The 21,693-nt window shown below is 34.3% G+C and overlaps 1 protein-coding gene and 1 long non-coding RNA gene across 5 annotated transcripts in view; both read right to left on the reverse strand.

Moving 5' to 3' along the window:
- Window positions 1-21,693, reverse strand: part of adamts7 (a disintegrin-like and metallopeptidase (reprolysin type) with thrombospondin type 1 motif, 7) — a 610,954-nt gene that overhangs the window by 487,338 nt on the left and 101,923 nt on the right. For 3 of the 4 annotated variants that reach the window (XR_012382728.1, XM_073907369.1, XM_021478001.3), the window contains one exon: window positions 20,522-20,669. Coding sequence is in view for 3 of the 4 variants with exons in the window: in XM_073907369.1 (XP_073763470.1) it covers window positions 20,522-20,669 (148 nt within the window). In the remaining variant the exon portion in view is untranslated. Of the gene's footprint in view, window positions 1-18,943; window positions 19,210-20,521; window positions 20,670-21,693 lie in introns of those variants that run through there. The other variant, XM_073907370.1, reaches the window with a different exon arrangement.
- On the reverse strand, window positions 8,769-14,693 carry LOC137496225 (uncharacterized). The gene is made up of 7 exons (XR_011016415.2): window positions 14,619-14,693; window positions 14,302-14,339; window positions 13,983-14,010; window positions 10,376-10,435; window positions 9,942-10,064; window positions 9,730-9,833; window positions 8,769-9,151 (listed from the first exon to the last, which is right to left on the reverse strand). It is a non-coding gene; the product is annotated as an uncharacterized lncRNA (long non-coding RNA).

Here is a 21,693-nt window from a genome sequence, read left to right on the forward strand (position 1 = left end):
GTGGGTGTATATGCATAGATGAAGTTTATATGTCTATGCGAGTGTGTATAGGTGTGTTTGCATGCTGCGAGTTTATATGTATGTGCGTGTAAATATGGGTATTTATGCGAGAATCGAGTTTATATGTATATGCAAGTGTGTATGAGTGTTTGCATGCAGCAAGTTTATATGTATGTGCGTGTGTTAATGTGGGTGTTTATGCGTGTATTAATGTGGGTGTTTATGTGACGGTCGAGTTTATATGTATGTGCGTGTGTATGTGGGTGTATTCATGCATCAAGTTTATATGTACATACACAAGTTTCATCTGTTGTTTTGAACATCCAGTAGTATAGGTGTATATGCGAGTAATTTATAGGTGTATGTGCATGTGATTTATGTATGTATTGATAAGCAAAGTTTGATTTAAATCCTACACGGCACCTCATATCCCTAGAAGGTTATAGTTAATACAAAAATATGGTAATAAATTATACTGTATATATGATATTCCAGTAGTGGAATGTAGTATCATACAACCTATTGTTATTAAAAAGTTTGTACAGTACTGGGTTGACACACACACACACACACACACACACACACACACACACACACACACACACACACACACACACACACTCACTCACGCACACACACAGTTGAAGTCAGAATTATTAGCCTCCCTTTCATTTTTATTTTAATTTTTAAATATTTCCCAAATGATGTTTAACAGAGCAAGGAAATTTTCACAGTATGTCTTACAATAAATATTTTTCTTCTGGAGAAAGTCTTATTTGTTTTATTCATTCATTCATTCATTCATTCATTCATTCATTCATTTTTCTTCTTCTTTTCCCACAATTGACAGCGAGAACGAACACAGAATCATTGTCTGATTGACAAGCAGCAGCTACATGTGTTCAAAAGAATCTAAAATGCCAAATAGGATGAATCCATGCTGCATTTTGTGAAGTAATACTATCTGTGTCTAGCTTTTGGCTTGTACAGTTGCTCTGAACTGAACAAAACATCTCTAAAAAAGGCTTTTTTGTACATGACATATTTTTACATATGTACATTACTGTAACACGTTTTATTCAAGAACATTTGAGCTGGCTTCAGACCTTAACTCTTTCATTTTCATTCTATTTAAAATATAACTAACTTGCTTGTGGATTATATCCAATTTTGTTATTTAACCTATTATTTTTTTGCAAGTTGCATGTTAATTTGCTATGAAGAAAAGGAAAAAAAAATGTTGCATGCTGATTTATATGAAATCATGAATAAAGGTCTGTGATATAATAACCTTGCAATTTTGAAATTATAGCTCTTTTGCTTTGAGTATAGACTATTCAGCTCATAAGAGCAGTTTAATCTTTTATGAAGTTTGCTGTATAAAAACATAGGTTCTATGGTCCGTTTGTTGAATTTAAGTTAAATTGCATCCACAGGGCAATTAATTTTCATTAGATTATAAGTAGACTGTTAGGTTGAGGATGGGGTTGGGGTTAGGGTTAGTGTAAGTTGACATGTACTTAAAAATGTTCTTATAGTATCAACAGATGTTGACAGACAGTTTACAAATACTCAAGTGGAAAAACTGTCCAAAAGCACGCACATCTCTCTAAATTGGGTGCTCAGCCAAAACCGCAAAAAGTGCAAATTAAATGTAAATCAAAGGCGGCAACACCAAGGCTCCAAACATACAAATTTATTAAATTAAAAAGCCTGACACAGAGCGAGTAACGTTTCGAGCCACCCGGCTCTTCATCAGACAATTTGTATATATATATATATATATAAATATATATATATATATATATATATATATATATATATATATATATATATATATATATATATATATATATATATATATATATATATAAAATAAGATTTTTTATATACAGTATGTACCGATATTTAAAATAACATCAAGGTACAACATTCAGCATAAGGTTTCTGCTTAGTAGCCTTGATCAAGGCAAAGTCAATTATTGCTAAGTTAACACTGCATCCTTTGTGGTCGGATCACAGTTGATTTCAAACTGCCTATATGTTTGGGGTAGTGTTCAGTTGCTGCTGTGTTAAGCCTGCAAAACGTACCAGTGACGGGAGGACACACAGCATGCCTAGAACAGAAACAATTGCTGACAACCTTGTCTCTCTCGTTAAAACACACTTGAGAAGGTCTAAGCCTAAGGTAATAGCTCAAGATCACATGTAAGTTAGAATATAAAGGCCAATAAATAATTTTGCAATGTGCTACAGAATATGTTTCTACTTTGTTTCTGTTTAACTGTATTGCAAAGCTTATTTATTCTGAAACTGTGGTATATAAGTCCTCCCTGAACTCCACACTGCCCTGTATCTTGCTCTCTCATTGGCTGTAGGTCATTGCCAATGACAATTTTATTTATACAGGACAGTTTTAACAACTTTCGTTGACCACTGTGCTTAACAACGAATAAACAGAAAGGAGACATGCAACATGAAACAGGTAAAAAAAAATAAATAAAAAAAAATATCACACCTCAATAACCATCACACCTTCTAATCACATTTGCAGTTGTAGCATGAATATGAAAAATTGCATATTGCAGTGACAAGGTAAATTGTGATTGCTTTCGGAAAATATTTGTATTCTTTATCCTTGTTTTAATTTTTATTGTCCTATGCAACATCCTTGGAATGTTTTTTTTTTTTTTTTTGTTTAGACACTGTGCTATATAAATTTAATTGCCTTTACTAACAGCCAAGTGCCTTTTAGAACAAAAGTCTTTAGTCTTGACCCAAAACTGATGACGGATGCTGCTTGTCTTATTGATGGTGGAAAGGTGTTCTAAAGCCTGTGATTGCAGAAAGCAAAATTTCTCCTACATTTAAGCTGTGATTTGAGAATATACAGCAGAACCTGATTAGAGAATCAAAGAGTATGCTGTTACAATTAGGGAAGCCATGATTAATCGATTTCATTATTAACAGTGCTTTAATTAGTCACGGTTAATTAGTCTCTGAGGCTTCTGCTGCAACTAAAGAAAATTATGCCGACTGTGTGCAAGCTTAAAGTTCCAAGCTTGTACACTGAAACTGAAATGCACACACACTGAACTAACTATCCCAGAAAAAAATCCCAGAGTAAAGTGAGTTTCTCAGACAGAACACTTACATACAGCATGTCATTGAATCTGTGACAGGGCCAAATGTTTAGCATACCAAATATTTTACCGGCGTCTGTGATCCACTCGGATCACATTTTGATTCTGATCACACTGTGTACATGTTGCTTGTGCAAAGATTTGTGATTTCAAGCATTTCAGCAATTTCACAAAACCTCAGGGCTAAAATCAGGGCTAAAATTATGCAATGTGAACTCAGCATTAGTCAGCTAACAAATCTTTACATTTGACTCACCTCATCTTATAATACAGAATTTTTTAAACACCAAATTTCAACATTACTTGATATGCAGCTAATGACAAAGCTGTAATCCTTATGATATAGAATAACTGATTTACCTACTCTGCCAGACCAATTAAATGATGTCATTTATGTGAGCCCTTCAGTCAAATTAAAGATGAGCGGCGGGTAATTGCATCTAAAATTAATAACACTCACTCAAACTCTTCTGCTCTATTGAAGCTGGTGTTATTGAGGGAGATATGGGCACAATCGTATTTTTAAATAATAAATGTTTTTTAATAAGTAAAAGTAATGTATATATGTGCTAATAACCTTAAACCAAACTGTTGATGACCATAACAACAACAACAACAAGATCACCGGTTTAAGCCTCGACTGGGTCATCTGGCATTTCTGAGTGGTGTTTGCATGTTCTCCCTGTGTTTGCGTGGGTTTCCTCCGGGTGCTCCGGTTTCCCCCACAAGTCCAAAGACCTGTGACACAGGTGAATTGAATAAACTAAATTGACCGCAGTGTATGTATTTGAATGAGTGTGAATGGGTGTTTCCCAGTACTGGGTTGCAGCTGTAAGGGCATCCACTGCGTAAAACATAGGCTGTATAAGTTGGCAGTTCATTCTGCTGTGGCAACCCCTGATAAATAAAAGGACTAAGCGCAGGAAAATGAATGAACAAATAATAAAGATATCAATATTAAAAGCAACAACAATTATTATATCTGCAAGCAGCATAGCAGCCACATCATAAACCAAGAAGGCAACAAGCTACAGAGCAACTGGAAAATTCTAAATTCACCAATTTCATCAAAATAGGCACATGCAGGCAAAGGGTATTACCAAATATGCAAGTTTCATTAATAATGGCTAATGAAGGTCTTATAACTCTTGACCAAATTTCTATGGTGTGGTCAGTGTGAAGTTACACTAACAGACCTAAAATTTAGCCCCCGTTTACACTAACAAGTTTTAGTTTTAAAACACATACGTTTTGCTGTGGTTACACCATCCGTCCACAATACGACAGAGTTTTCAAGTGGCAAAGACGGAGCGTTTTAAAAATGCTTAAGAGGCCGTTTTCATTCTAAAACACTGCTGCTTCATTTCAGTGTGGATGGGGTAATACGGAGACATCTGAAAACAGAGGCATGACTGCAGACATTCTTCTCTCTGATTGAGGCATTTTCCTCAATATTAGGTAGCCTACACACAGTTCAGACCTGCATCCTCTCCTTGTAAGTACAGACTTCGCAAGTTTGATTTGGAAAGCAAACTCTTGAGGACACGTCGAGTAAATCTTCAAAGGGAAGATTTACATCATTCACATCACCCTGGCTACATTGTTTCACTTCCTTAACAATAAAATGAAAACATGATATAAAGAACTACCTATTCTCATTTTGATATACCCTAATATAGCCGTTGTTTAGCTGCATATTTATATGAGCGTCATCTTCATGCATTTTTATAATAAAAAGGAGCCAATAACATATGTCAGTTTTAATAATCAGCAATGTCCATTATAAATGTATAATATACAACAAGTTTATACGATATAAGAAATTAGGGCGAGCATTCAGTCAAATGTGCAGAATAAGTGTAAGTGATTACAATAATTAATGTATTAACCTAACTTTTCAATCCCAGCCAAAACACGTTTTCTAAGAACAAGTAATAGATTCAAAAGACCAAAGTCAGGGAATATGTCCTTAGATATATACAAGGAGATGAATTAAATATCACGTTTAACAAATATAGTGAGATTAGATCCTGTGGTAGATCCTTGATGAACAGTCTGACGTGCACAGCTAGTTTGCTACCCACTGTGCCACCCTGCACCTGCAGTAAACAAAAAACGTTACAATTGGGATTCAATTTTGATTGTAAACCATTCAGTTCAAAAGTTATAACGATAAACATAAGTGACAAAGTGGTGGTGGTAAAGTGTTTGAGTGAGACAGTCCAAATTTGTTGTGGTTGAAGATCAGATCAGACTGTCCTCTATCAGTATGCTAAAGTTTGCGCAAATGCCACAAACGATTATAGGGCTGCCAGAGCGGAAGAAGAAGAGGAAGAGGAATAATAGCTTTGCCGCTAATCAATAGAAGCTTAAGCAAATAAGTTGTACTATAAAATTTTGCAATGCTTTTTAAAAAAGAAGTATTTTCAGAAAAGGGTTATAATATTTAGTAAGATCACAAAAGTTTTGTAATGGCTTTAACCCTCAGGGTTTGAAGGCCGTGTATATGCGGTTTGAGGCCTTTTCTCCAGATAATGCCAAAAATAGCTTAAATTACACTTTCATTTTTGATCGTACAGATAAGATCAATACATCAATCGAATCTGTTACGTGTCTACTAACAACAAAAGTGTGTGCTTTTGCAAAATAAGGAAAATAAATAGTGTACACATTTTCTTTTCTCTCTCCACAAGCTATATTTAAAAATGTATTAGTAAAATGCACTGAAACTCTGCAAAGACAAAACACACAGACATGAGACACATTTCTATAGAAAGCATGAAGTGTCTACTTTAAAATGCAGTGAGTGCATGTTGAAAACAAATATTGTTTGTGAATTAATCAGTATGAAACCAACACTATGTCTAGATTCTCAGCCTGGAGCTCATTATTTTAATGTAACCCACAAGGCTTTGTTATAACAAGCATTCATGTGAGATGATCGCAACATGTAAACTTTGGTCAAAGAAACCATTCATGAGCGATATACATGAGCCACATACCAGCATGAGGCTTGGAAGGTGCACTTTCCAACTCATTTTGAAAATAAATGTTGTCTCGCTAATCCATATAATTCTCCCAGCAGAGCGTGCATCATGCCGGCTCTTCCCATGTCAGCCATCTATGGTCCGACATAACACAAATGATGACGACAGCTGCCTGAACTTGTGCTCGCCCACAAACAAGCACACCGTGCTGGCTAGAAAGTTCATTTTATTTTCATTCTCAGGAATAAGTTGAAATTATGATCCATTTAACCTCACAGAACCAGTGATCTGATGCTGCTCTATTAAGAATATTCATTCATTTTCTTTTCGGCTTAGTCCCTTTATTGATCTGGGGTCGCCACAGCGGAATGAACCACCAATTTATCCAGCATATGTTTTACGCAGTATGCTCTTCCAGCTGCAACACACTTCTGGGAAACATCCACACACACTCATTCACACTACGGACAATTATTCTACACAATTCACCTGTACTGCATGTGCTTGGAGCATAAGGGAAACCGAAGCACCCGCACGAACGCAGGGAGAACATGCAGACTCCCCACAGAAACGTCAACTGACGCAGCCGATACTCGAACCAACAACCTTCTTGCTGTGAGGCGACAGCACTACCTACTGCCCTCAGCCTGTTTAAGTAAATCCCAGTTTTTGGATAAATACCAAAAAAAAAAAAAAAAAAAACAGATTTAAACAAAACATTTACTTAAGAAAAAAAAAAATCATAGGACTGTTTTCCACACGGGCAATTCCTTATGTCTCTGATATTATTGTAGCTTTTTCATAACAATACTGTACAATGTTCAATTTAGTCTGATTACATTTTTCTGACTGATGTGCAGTGAAACAAAATATGCAGGAAGAGGGTCAGATATGAGGACACATTTGAAGATTGAATTAGTAGGAGCTAATTAAAACTCTTAAATAAATATTCAGCAGGTGTATCATAATTACACTTCACAATACGTTTCAAGAGTAGGAAAGACGCTATGAGAGTTTGACAGGTACAGACTTGAATACCGAAAAGAGTGTTTGTTCCTGCATGGCTTCTAATCACATTGGTAAAAGCAGAGCCGGATTCAAACAGCCTTCAACATCATTAACTGAAAATGCTAATCAGATTAACCCGCCTACTGACTAAAGAAACAGCACACACCTGTGATCCTGGATCAAATTAGACACACTTTAAAAACCATTACATATTCTCCCAATTCTTGATTAAAGAACAACAAGTTTGAAAACAACATGTGGAAAGCCATAACTACAAAAAAAAGGAATTATTTTAATAATTTATTATCATTATTATTCTTATTATTCTTATTATTCTTATTATTATTATTATTATTATTATTATTATTATTATTATATATGGGGACTTTTTCTGTGATTTTTAAGGAACAAAGTGCTTTTAGTTATTTTATTTTATTTTTTTGTAGACTGTATATAATTTTTTTGTCAATATAACATCACAACCATATGTACATCTTCATTTATAATTTATAGGAAAAAACAAAAATAACAGGGAAAAACAATATTAAAAAATAGATAAATAAAATTTATACGGAAAAAGGGGGGAGTCCACAGGTTGTTTAAATTAGCAACATATTGAACATTTTGTCTGGTTTCTATTCTATTCTATTCTATTCTATTCTATTCTATTCTATTCTATTCTATTCTATTCTATTCTATTTTTTTCTTTCACTAACATGTTTGCAGGGGTATTAGCATATCATCCGATGCTGCAAACTCTGGGTAGACATGCACCCTAAACCATAAAAAACTCCATCCTAAAGAATGAAAACCACTTGTAGTCAATATATTTTTACTATCGAGATCTGTTCATGCATGACATTACCGTTCTTTCAAATGATTTCGTTTAGTATGATCTGTTTTGATCCCCCAATGATGGTTGGGTTTAGGGGTTGTGTGCCACGCCTCCTTTTTAAATAGTACGATTTAATTTGTCTGACCTCATGTGAATTCATACAAATTAACCACTAAACTGACAAAATGTAAAATAGGTACACTGTAAAAAATTTGACCTTAAATTCACAGTAAATTACTGGCTAATAATTGCATTACTTTCACAGTAAATTACTGTATGTAAATTCACAGTAAATTATTGTGAGGTAGTTCACAGTAATTTACTGTGGTTTTGTCACATTAAATTATTGTGAAATTACAACCATATATTGTAACTTTACAGTAGATAATAAAGTCCGTTACTGTAATTTCACAGTATTATCTTGTAGAATTAACTATATTTTACTGTGAATTTGCAAAACGATTACTGTGATTTAGCAGTAGGTTGCAGTTTAAATACCTGATTTAACTGTAAAGTTACAGTTATATCCCGGATTACTGTAATTTAACAGTTTGGTGCTGTAAAATTTCAAAGCAATTTTAGGTCACACAAAAATGAAAATTCTATCTTGATTTACTCACCCTCAGGTTGTTCCAGCTCTGTTAAAAATGTTTTTTTTTTGTTAAACACAGGAATAAAAATATCAAATATTCCTCTTTGTGTCCAAACAACCTGAGGATGCGTAAATGACGACAGAATCTTCATTATTGGGTGATCTGAAAAGACTCTAAAATCAAAATAAAAACAAACACACATACATTTTACAGATTTATTTAACAGCTTAATGACATCCGTGTAAACATTTCAGAAAACTTTCAAAAGGTGAAGCCTCAAAAAATACTATAAGAACATATTAATAAAAAAATCTGACATCATATGTAGCATACATATAAAAAGCAGTGCTTCAGAGTGCGCTCTCTCTCTCTCATTTTATATATATATATATATATATATATATATATATATATACACACACACACATGAGAGAGAGAGAGACAAAACTTCTTGCTAAATTAGGCCATCGTCTATTCAAGGTCAATCATTTTCCTGATAATTTTACACACTTGCTGGTTGATGTGTCTTCTCTGCTTCTTTGACTTCGTCTGTCTTCCATCTCCAAACTGGTGCCCAAAAAGCACCTATAAGCAAAAGAGCAGACAAACAGTTAGCTTCATACAACACTACTGGGACACTACTGCTGCACTAGAGAGCAAAATTACTGTTAGCTCAGTTTGAACATGCTGACAATACTGTAGCTCAGTCAAACTGCAATCATTTAAACAAAAACATCTGAAAAACATTTCCATCACAAACACACAATCAAGAACAGTCCAACAACAAATAGTGGTTTTAATGACCTAGGCAGAGCATTTTAAAACAGTTGATTTGATTTACACCTTCTGTTTACAGACTATAATCTAATGCTGGGTTCACACTTATTGCAAAGTTAACACATGCATCACAGTACTTGCTCTTGAATACTAGCAGGATGTTTCTTGCATCAAGCTAATTTTTCATGATTTGAATATTAGGAAAATTTTGCAAAAAAAACTTGATTGAAGTGATATAGCACTTGTGTTGTATTCATTTCAATCAAGTTTTTTGCAAATATTCCAAATATTTTTCAACGTTTTTTGAGTTTCACTTAATTTGTGCTGCCCAGTAAAAAATTCCCACTATTTATGCATTTGCAATGACTTGCATGTAATCCACTCACCTGAATAGGTAACTTCACATATGGTATAAGAGCCCCATCCTTTTAAAGACAGCTTCCCCTCTGGTCTCCAGCACAGACAAACAAATTGTGTCTGCAACACGGCCCTTTATAACAAGGGGACAAGGGGAGTCATGACTTGTGCTCCTATACATTCCTTGTTTAACCCCCCCCCAAAACAAGCCCTCAGTTACAATATTTATTGTTGACATTACCTTAAATTCCAGAGTGCAAAAGGCATCTTCAGCATACTTCAGTTTCAGACCAGATCCAAAGTCAGTTGTGAAATCCAGGTGAGGTCCCATGACCACTCGACCCTCCGAGTCCAAGGAATAAGACTAAAAGGGGGAAAGAAGGACTAAATTAGAGGTGTTTGTGAATAATTAAATTTTTTTGTAGAAACAAAGTTGACATTCCATGCTCTGCCTATTAAAAACCAAGCAAACAAACACACATGCCCAGTAAAATTGCTAATAAAAATAAAAACTATAGTTTAAAAAAATCTTTGTCTAATATTTACTACTACTGGAGGTACTGGTGGAACTTCTGCAAGAAGAAAAAGAGTTTGTACAAGAAACTGCTCACAACAAATCTGTGAAAAACCTGACATTTAAAAATCTAATAAAAATGAGGAAGGCATCAACATTACCTTTAATAATCAAGCGAGGGTTGATTGGTAGCATCAGTGTTTCAACATCAATGGCTGTGGCTGCAAAAAAATATGAATATAATAAGATTAGAATAAGACTCAACCTAACACACGCACACACATACTCTCTCTCTCTCTCTCTCTCTCTCTCTCTCTCTATATATATATATATATATATATATATATATATATATATATATATATATGAGCAATTCCATGAAAATGTCAACCTTATCATGAAAAAATAAACTTTTGACCAAAATAACAAAACCTATTTAAATTTGCTCATTAAGGTCTATATTTTATTGTAATGATGTGCTCTTGTTAAATTTTTAATGAAATTGGTTTGTTTATCCATGAAATATGAGGATTGTGCCAATGGTAAATTTCATTATAATCCAACCACATTTCGTGCTTTAGAATAAGGGATTAAAGACTCACCTTTTCCATGCTTTATGTTAACAGTAATCATTCTGCAGAAGGATTGGAGTCTGTAGTATAAATAATTACCCTTACTTTTTCATAACATTACTGCCCTTTTGATTTATGAGCTACATATTTAAGACATCACGCAGCTTCGGTCACGTGTCACGTCCGTAACGATTTAATGAAAAAGTTTATACTGTGGAATAAATATTATAACAAATAAAATGAAACTTTGTATACAAAGCCAAAATATGTCCATACTAATTATGATCGCCAATTCATCTCAGGTCTTTGCTCTAAACAACCACAATTTTGCGTTACGGACGTGACCATTTTTGAACTCCTTATTAATATAAGCCAATGACTAGCGCATATTTGTTCATTAAGATGCTGCATTACAATTACTGACTTACATTACATAACATCCATATGTTATATCAAGAACTGAACATTTCATTTAACTATAAACCACTTTAGTAACATTTCAGAAATAAATGTTTAATAAGAAAACAACATTTTACATATTGCCATAATTGGCCATAATGACTTAACCTATTTCCCCCGTCTTACTTGCGGTTCATGTGCGCACGCGCTGCCTATAGTGAAAGATAATGACAATGAACCATAAGGCTTTGAATCTATACATTTTGTAAAGTATAGGCTAAGCATATAACAATTTTGTTATTTACATGTGATACTGCATTAATTTGCATACATGTTTTATAAGCTGTAAAATGAAAGCATCAGTTTGGTGCGAAGTTATAAAATATTTGTCTTTGTTTGATTTGTAGATTAGGCTATTTAAAATGTATATAAGAACTATTAATAGCTGTTTTTTTCCAAATGGAAAAAGGGTGGTTTGTTGATTGTAGTCTGCACTAAATCATGAATATGTCTAGTTGAGTTTATGACGCGGCTCCAGGCAGCACAGACGACCAGGATCAGCGCTGGTTCGTCAACTCCTGTGTCAAACTGTGGCCAGAATATCCTTCTTTCATTTTCCTTTTTTGGCAAAAAACATATGTAAGCACGTGTGTTTGCACGTGTTACTGTAATGCGAGTTAACAAATATGTGTTGCTCATAAAAGCCGATCACAACGAACGCGCTTCTTCATTCCAGAGACGTGAGGCGCTCCGCAATGCATTTTATGTTGACAAGAAGAAAAGGAGCACGGTGCTCTTTTGAATGTCACTATAGATAACAACTGAATCAGCTGGTCTATTGTGCGCGAGTGTTGCTGTCAATGTTTTCATAATTTAAATTTTTAAATAACATTATGAAATTCAAGATTTGTAAAGTCATACAACTTTGGATGACTTAAAACAACGACCACAAGTCTCTCCGTCATTAAAAAGTTCGCCGTAGTCATCTTGACACTGCTGTCACCTCCAAGGAAACCCCGCCTCTGCTTTCGTTTGATTGAAGAATGAAAGACGCCACTGAGGTAACATGCTTTTCTTCTGGAGCGCACAAAGCGCGCAATGACAAAACGCGAGGCGCGCAAGGCGCATAATCAATAACCTCCATGCATTTGGTCTTTTCCCACTGCTCAAAATGCGCACGCCGCGGGTCAGGCCACAGCGGAGTTTTCGTTTCATGCAGAGCATAAATATGTTTTTTATTTCATTAATTAAATAACTATTTATAAAGATAAATTATCAAAGCAACACAATTCATTTTCCAAGCCCTTTATCCAAAATCTAAGCACTTTCAAAGCTTAAAAATTGGCTATAGCCTACATTAAAATTGAAACATTTTCAAAGATTTCCAGCACCCGGCAAATGCGCTTGAGTGCTTATTAAAATTATTTTAATAAGAATAAGAATAAAATAAGAATAAAATCTTGATATTGATCTAAGCTTTAACTACATAATATCAGTATTAAATTTGTTAGAAAATCGATAGGACCTGCAGCTGTAAATATTTAATTCAATATTTTACACAATCGGTTATGAACTATAGCCTAAAAATATAAACATTATAGTCATCCATCGTACATGCCTACAACCAATGACTATTTTCTGCTTGTTTAACATAGCCTACACAAAACCTTTCTTAAGTTATAAAGTTTTCTCTCTCACCCTGGTGCGTATGAACTTTTTGCAACCTGTCCTGAAGTGACTGCCGACGAGAAAAAGAAAGCAAGCGGGAGTGGAGAAATTAAATTATTTATTCCATCAACTAACACGTTAACTAGAATAAACTAAAATAAACTTTGTCAAATATAATATTGCCATATCTGTGACAAAACTAGATTTTAAATATTCTCCACGTAGACAAGGTCTTGCGCAACAGTCGGGCAATGATTTAATTCAAGTTTGTCTGGAAACACTAACTTTAGGAGCCTGCTAAACATAGGCCCATTATAGCTGATTGTTTATTATAAATTCTATATTATTCAGAGTATAAAAGCACCATGTTAGCATGCAACATTGTTACCGAATTGAGTTTTGAACATTCGAACGTGCGTTAACCTTTAACAACACACATGCCATAATACGAATTAAATATAACAAGGTGATATCTATTTAAGTTTGATTAATTGTGCAACCTTACCATTCAGATGTCTCAGAGGTTAAAGTTTATTGGTTTACACACCCAACAGATATCCACAAATAGGTCTTTGGTCAAGTTTTGAAAGCATTTATCTGATTTTCATAATGTGTCAACTGTCAATTTCAGAGCAGTCACGTCCGTAACGAAGACAAGTCACGTCCGTAACGATAGTTTTTCCTCATTAATGCAAAAATGAAAAACTAAATAAAATTAATTATATATGTCCCATGCAGAGCCAACCCTTATCCTTTTGACTGTTATATATTTTTTTGGCTTCTGCATTTTCATTCACAGAATTTTCACAAAGTATGTCAACTCACAAAACTCATGTCTTTTTTTGTCACGTCCGTAACGCATTCATTTTGCCGTCATTTTAAATATAAAACACCTGCATAGACTGATATTTTTTTGATGCCTGAACTCCATGGTTAATGGGTAAGAAAAATATAAACATATATTTCAATATACTGTTAACATATACCTTCTCTGAGAATATACGTTTCATTTTTTTACTGCAAATGTCACGTCCATAACGCTGGAATCAGCCATATATATATATATATATAGGTTTAGATTGTGATAATGAATTTAGGTTATATTTGTGTGCTCAGAATTTACACTCACCTCACACTTCAGCTATTATCAGGTACACCTGAACACCAAAAAATAAAATCTACAGTTAGTGACATTATACAATTAGTTCTCATTAGTAAATGTTAGCACTGCATTAACACCAGTGAGAAATATACAATATGTACTGTGTTAGTGTTAGTTTAAAAGAATACAACTGAATTGTATTATAAGCCTCATTTAATAAAACAGTTAAGACTTGTTTCATAATGAGTTTATTTAACTAACTTAACGTTAACGTTACAGTGAACAAAATTAACGTACATGATGGTGACTAACCGTAACGTTAACTTAAGAGAAGGTCAGAGCTTACCTTAACTTTAGTCATTTCACCTTTACTTCAGTCTTGTACTGAAACAGAAAATGCAGTTAACAAGAAGTTAATTAAAGAAAATTCCCTTTCTTTTTTCAGGAACTAACGTTAACGTTATGCTAATACCTCAGAAAACACTAACGTTACAATCACCATCTGGCGTCGTTAATTTCTTGTTTTAAAAAAAGGCGCGCTTAAACCCTGTACGTGCGAGTACAACTGAAGTACTCGGTAAATTCCTGTTAAATGACATGCACTATACAGAAATACACATACAACAATCATTTAACGGACAAAAGTCATATTTTAACACTTACCGAGGATGAATCCGTTGGGTGAAGAGACGACGCGTTGTCTGTGGTGATGGCGCTTGTTTGCGGTTGAGTCGAGTCAGTTCTGTTAAATGAATCGGCTCCTTTAAGTGAACAGTAAAGAGTTGAATTCGGCTCCTTTAAGTGAACAGTAAAGAGTCGAATTCGCCTGAAAACGATTCCGTTTTGTATAATATTGTAAGACGCAAACATATAATTCATTAATATTTCATCATATTGCTTGGTTCGTGTACTGCTTGTACACGAATTGCTTGTTGATGACTATGAGCTCATGAACACGTCTGATAAAATATCTGAATCTGATTCAATGTCACACGAGTCCTGAACCGAAGCAGTGCAAAAGTAATATATTGATTGAAATATAAAGTTAATTATTTTCTTCGCCATTCAAAATATTACATATCTCTGATTTTAACAATAAGAATAAAGTTCGTTTGGAGTGTATTTATTGAGAATTATTATTTTTTCCTCCCAGGATTCATTTTGCACCAAGCTGCATCAAGCTGTAATGGTGGATGAGAAGGCACATAATATTATAAATATTGCTTGTAATATGTAATGAAATAAAGTTTTAACACTTTTTCATGCGAGAATGTAGTTCTTCAAAACTCAAATCTGTGGATTGTTAGTAAAGATTGTGTGTAATTTTAAGTGTGTTTTGCCGGTAGCGGAGATCTATGACTTCCAGGCGGTAACGGCGCTCATTACTCATGTATCCGCCGAGAGGCGCCTGTCTTCAGGCTAGACATTGGGACAATTGCCCCGTCTTCGATGGCTCTATATGCGTCCGAAAATGAAGTTTTAACTGTTTTTCATGCTAGAATGTAGTTGGTTAAAACTCTAATCTGTGGTTTATTTATATAGATAAAAATTTATATATATATATATATATATATATATATATATATATATATATATATATATATATATATATATATATATATATATATATATATATATTTAATTCTAAATTAAAGATTAGTGACCTCCAGGCGATGACAGGTGCCCAATACTCATGAAACCGTCTAAAGCAGACATTTACCCTGACATTGAAATAATTGTTGGCTGTTTAACAGTCTTTGGTTTCATTAATTAATTACTTTTTATTCCAGTTTATTATGTTTTGGCTAAGCACACAGTTATGTTCATTAAATATTATTTCCTATTCTATGTTAACTGTATAAAATTAAATAAAGGTGCAGTACAACCAAAAAGATGTTGGTAACCAAATCGTTTTGGGGGCTATAACATTCTGTTATTATCTGTTAAAAGTTCATTTGTATTAATTTCTACATTGAATTAAAAAAGGTTTGAATTTCTATAACTAACGTGCAAAAGATATAGCCCTTTTCACAGTAATTTGCTGTAATCATGCTACCTGCCGTAATTTCACAATAAAATTATGAATACAACATATTACTGTGAATTTTTCAGTTAAATACTGTGAAGGGATACTAATGTAATTTACTGTGAAAAATTACAGTAACTTGTTGTGAAAACCTGGAAATTTTTTACAGTGTATGTTTCCTTGTGAGATCAGGCTGGGAAAACCAGAATTAAACAAATCTAACAACAGTCACTTGCAGCTAATCTGAACTGCAAGTCTACGACTTTTTATTAAAACACCAGTAGGTGGTGCTTTTAAAGCTATAAATAGTCATTAGTCAAGTGCATGATAATAAACTAGAACTACTAAAAACTGAAACTAAATATATAAAAACTAAACAGAAATGTGTTCACAAAAAAACAAACTAAAACTAACAAAACCTATGCTAAACAAAAATTACCAACACATTTAAAATTAGTATCACAACAACCATTAATTTAAAAAGTGCAAAACTATAGCAAGACAGGAAGGGGCGAATTGAACCTGACTGGTCACTGAAGCACATGATAAAGCCAGATGCCAAAACTAAACAATTGAATCTCTAAAAAAACTGACTGTAGTTCTCACTGCATTGCATTGTAATTGCTAAAAATGTGGCGACTAATACTGCTATAAACACTCACCAACGCTTGGTTTTACTTGCATTTAGTATGTTCATTTTTATACAAGTTCACACTTAAAGGTTTAACATTATTTTCTCTTACATAGTTTTACTACAACTGCTAAAAAGGTATTATGCTCCAGAACATTTAGGATGCTGTAGTATCTGTGATTGTATCTGTGGCACAGTGGAACACAGAAACCAAGGATGTTTATGTGCGGGGGTATAAATATAAAAGTATAAATCATGCTTTACTATATCTCTTAATTTTTCAAACAACCATGCCAGAAGATACTGTGATCATATTCCAGGAGGATAATACCAAGATTCATCATGCACATTTCAATTGAACATTTCACCCTAACCCCAATTAATGTCTTAGTCTCAACAAAGTGGTTGATCTCAGGGTGAGGCAGTGACCGGCTTTACAATCCTCTTTAGCTCAGATAACAGAGTGCACTTGTCAAGCATTGTTTCAACAGCCTTAAGCAAAGCAATTGGACTGATAATGGGAGCAACTCTGTATAATGGAAGCATCTGACCCTGAGGCATCCCATGTCAGCTCCAGCACATCACAAACTTTCAGTGTGGTTCAGGTTAACTTGTGGCCAAATCATGTGTGAAAAAGCCTTTATTGACAGTCTGAAGCCATTCTGAACACTGGCCCTACTCCAGTTAGGGTTAAAAGAATATCTTCTGAACAAAGTAACAGAAACAGTAACGAGTCAACATATTTTTTATCTACTCTTAAAAGTGGCATCGAATTAAAATCTGTATATACCTACGCATAGTTGAAAACAATGAAAACAATACCGGCATAATAGAGCTCTCAGGTAATGCAACCATGAATGCATGTCATCACAGCTTGTTGTTAGAATGCAAATTTGGGAAAGGTCTGTTTGAATGTATCTTTTGTTAGTTTAATGTGTATATTGTGAAATTTCTTACGTATGTTTATAATGAGGCAACAAAAACAAGCAGACTGCTGAATGTACAGTACGTATGGAATGCATTTAGACCCTCTTTAATTTATACTCTTTCTTTAATTGCAGCCATTTGCTAAAATCATTTAAGTAATTTTTTTTCATAATTATTGTACGCACAGCACCCCATATTGACAGGGAAAAAAAAACAGAATTGTTGACATTTTTATAAAATTTTATTTATTAAAAAAGAAAAGAGCTCAGTGGGCTTCATAATCCTTAAATGGATGACATTTTGGACAACCAAAACCCTTCCTACAGGTCGCCATGCAGCCAAACTGAGCTATCGGTAGGGCCAGACGGTATCTACGGATGTTTGTTTGCTATTTCCGTTGAGAATTTTGGTAAAAGTCTTCGGATTTCTGTTTAATTATTTTGGGAGTATCATAACTAAAACCTTAATGTATGAAATAAAAAATAATATCTTTAAAACTTTTATTTAATGTTTAAAATGCAAATCTAATTAGATTTAATTTATTTGGTAAATAAAGCAAGTTTGTCATATAAATACCCCCCCTTCACAACAACATGAGTGCTCTTAGATGGCCCAGCCAGAGCCCTGACTTAAACCCAATTGAGCAGACCTAAAATGGCTTTCCACCAATGTTTACCATACAACCTGACAGAACTGGAGAGGATCTGGAAGGAGGAATGTCAGAGGATCCCCAAATCCAACTGTGAAAAAAACTTGTTGCATCTTTCCCTATAGAAGACTCATGGCTGTATTAGATCAAAGGGTGCTCCTATTAAATACTGAGCAAGGTATTTCAGTTTTCCCTTTTTAATAAATCTGCAAAAATGATAGGTGTGAACAACTTACATCTCTGTCTAACTTCTCTACCACTAAAGTTGGAAATATTGTCAATTAAGAAGCAAACTGATCAATTTGTTAAAATATATCATTTATGAACTGTAATATGATTACTTTGCATGGGTTTATAGCAGAGTACATGTGTGTTTGTGTGTGTGTGTGTGTAACTGTCAGGCACTGGCACAATCTGCAGAGACCATCAGAGCTTATAAATATACATGACCTTTCCAAATATGGATAAAATTGAGCTTCTGATTCTAGATGTAATTCCTACAGTATGATTATAAATGAGTAAATAAAACCATTTCTGGAGGATATTTTCTTACTTAAGCCATATACCTACTATTTCGATATCAACCAAACATTAAATCACTGCACTCTTCAGCATTTTAAATGTTTGCTTACTTAAATCCAAACAGGGGCTGGTAGATTTTTTTTTTTTTTTTTTTTGTAGGGGATATTACAGAATATTGGCAGATCTAAAAATGAGGGAAGAAGCATTCATTCATTCATTCATTCATTCATTCATTCATTCATTCATTCATTCATTCATTCGTTCATTCATTCATTCATTTTCTTTTCGGCTTAGCCCCTTTATTAATCCGGGGTCGCCACAGCGGAATGATCTGTCAACTTATCCAGCATATGCTTTACACAGTGGATGCCTTTCCAGCTGCAACCCATCTCTGGGAAACATCCACACACACTCATTCACACTCATACACTACAGACAATTTAGCCTACCCTATTCAACTGTACCGCATGTCTTTGGACTGCGGGGGAAACAGGAGCACCTGGAGAAGGGAAGAAGCATAAATACATAATTGAAATTAAAACTGCCTAACATTACTAAATGAAAGATCGCACTCAGAAAGTTGACTGTGAGTGTTGATGGATTCCTGAATGTGACCTAGATGTGCTGTAGCCTTTGGACTATTTTTTTATTACATAATGTTACGGCCGTAGTGATCCTGTTTAATATCCAGTCTCCACTAGATGAAGATGTTCTGTGATCTGGTGTTTTTTTTGGAGTGCTGCAGCTAGTATGTGTTTTTCCGTAATTGCTTTTGGACCAGGTGTGGAGTGTTGCATGTGAGAATTGTACCACAAGCTTTCATCCTGTCCTCTTCAGCTTTGGAGTTTTTTTTTTTCTTTATGTTTAGATATCATTTCTATACATTTTAAATAAATATATTTAAATTGATTTGATTTTCTGGATTTTTGATCATTTTATGATTTTGTTACTTCCTTCTTTAACCAGGAAGTTGTAACATAAATCAAGATATTAAAACACAGGGTTTTATCATACTATTAGAACGGAGATGCCCAAACGAGGGGCTGTGGCCAAATGGTTTAAATAAATCAGATTTAGTTTAAAAAGTAAATATTGTCACTCGACAGATAGAGAACAATGCAGAGACTTTGGTGAGCAAATCAATACAAAGGGAGATTCTGCTTGACCAGTGTTTTCAGCATTGAACTCCACTGTGTTATAAATGTCATTGTTCATGTTTTGATTGCAGTAAGTTATAATTACAAACGTTATACTGCATTAGCTAATATAATTTAAAGTAATGTACTCTATTTTTCTCTAAAAATCATGAAATGGATTAGGAGATCACCCATGGCCAAATTTAATGTAAAATAGTTTGGTATATTTATTTTAGGCCCACAATTCTCAATGATATTTGGTTTTTGGCCCTTCATACAAAAAACATTGGGCACCACTGTATTAGACTGTTCAGTTATATATTCCACAAATATTAAAGTATTTGTTCAAGCAATTGTGCGAAGCAACAACATGTTTGAGTTCATGTAATCTGTTTTCTATGAAGTTCATGTCCTCTTAAATTCAGAACAGTTGAGAGTCTGCCTGCAATTTTTGTGAAAGCAATTTGTGCCAGAGAGTTAATTTAAAGCAAAAACCAAGCATTTGTTTGAACAAATTCAGCTATTTCCTGTAATTTTTTTAAAAACCTTTATAATGATATAAAACTAGGCAATGGCTCTGTTACAAAATAAACACATTCAAAGTGCAGATCAGTCAGGATTTCTGCAAGGGTGTAAGCTTTGAAAGGGAAAGCCCACAATAGGGCGACTCCTTACCAGTTCCACATGTGGCGCTGCATTCAGTCCAAGCCCCATAAATCCACTGGAAATAAGAGACAGCAGTACCATTGCTGGAGTCAAGGAGAGTGTCTCTGCTTATGGTGTACTCGTACCTCACGCCTGGATTCGTCTCTTGAAATAGCAGCTGGAAAACATTAAGAGCAAATTAAAGAGAAATCTTGATACAGGAACAAACAAACAAGACACAAACCACAAATATTCTAGTGCCCTAAATATTATCTAGGGTAATAGGGCAGATAATAATGTGTCATGATTCTCTAATAAACTGATACATTAATAAGTATAACATACTGATGCGTTTTTGTATTAATAATATTTATTATTTTCTTTTAGTTTCAAATATTAAAAATGCAATAAACACAAAAACAGTGGTTAGCATTGTGACCTCATAGCAAGACGATCCCTGCTTGGAGTCTTGTTTTTGGTTTGACCCAGAATCAGGTTAATAAAAACAGAATGTAATATCATATTAGACTCTCCACTGACATATTTCCACAATAAATAAAGGCTTTTTCATGTCTTTTGTTGAAGTTTCTCTCAACAACATGTTTGAGTTTATGTAGTGTCATTTGGTCCAAAGACTGTTTCCTATTAAGTTCATGTCCTCTTTAATCCAGGACAGTTTAGAGTCTGCCTGCAATTATTATGAAAGCAATGTGTGCCAGAGAGCTAATTTATAGCTACTAGCCATAGCCAGCTATAGCCATGTTCCCTTGAGTTTCCTCTGGGTAAGGAAATTGGCCAAAGTGAGTGTGTTTGAATGAGAGAGTTGGTAGGTTTTTCCCAGCACTGGGGATTGTATTGAGTTTTGTAGAGAGAATGGGGAGTTGTATTGGGACTGAGTTAACAATAGTATCAGACTGCAGACTTGCATATACGCAACCTGAGACATGCAGTCTCTGACATGCAATCTCAGACACAATGCACTGAATAGAACTATAGTGACGTCACTGTAAGGGGTAGGGTTAGGGGCAGGTTTAGGGGAGGGGTTAGGTGTGCGCTTTAAAGCATTGCATGCAGTTAAAGAGGTGGACCACAGTCTATTTTTTAAAGCTTGGTTGTGTTTATAAGGTGCAAGACAATGTTTGCTCATGCTTCAATTGTAGAAAATCATGTTTTTCTTTTCATAGATCTTACTTTGATTAAAT

This window comes from Danio rerio, chromosome 7 (assembly GCF_049306965.1).
Source record: "Danio rerio strain Tuebingen ecotype United States chromosome 7, GRCz12tu, whole genome shotgun sequence".
Taxonomy (NCBI): Eukaryota; Metazoa; Chordata; class Actinopteri; order Cypriniformes; family Danionidae; genus Danio; species Danio rerio.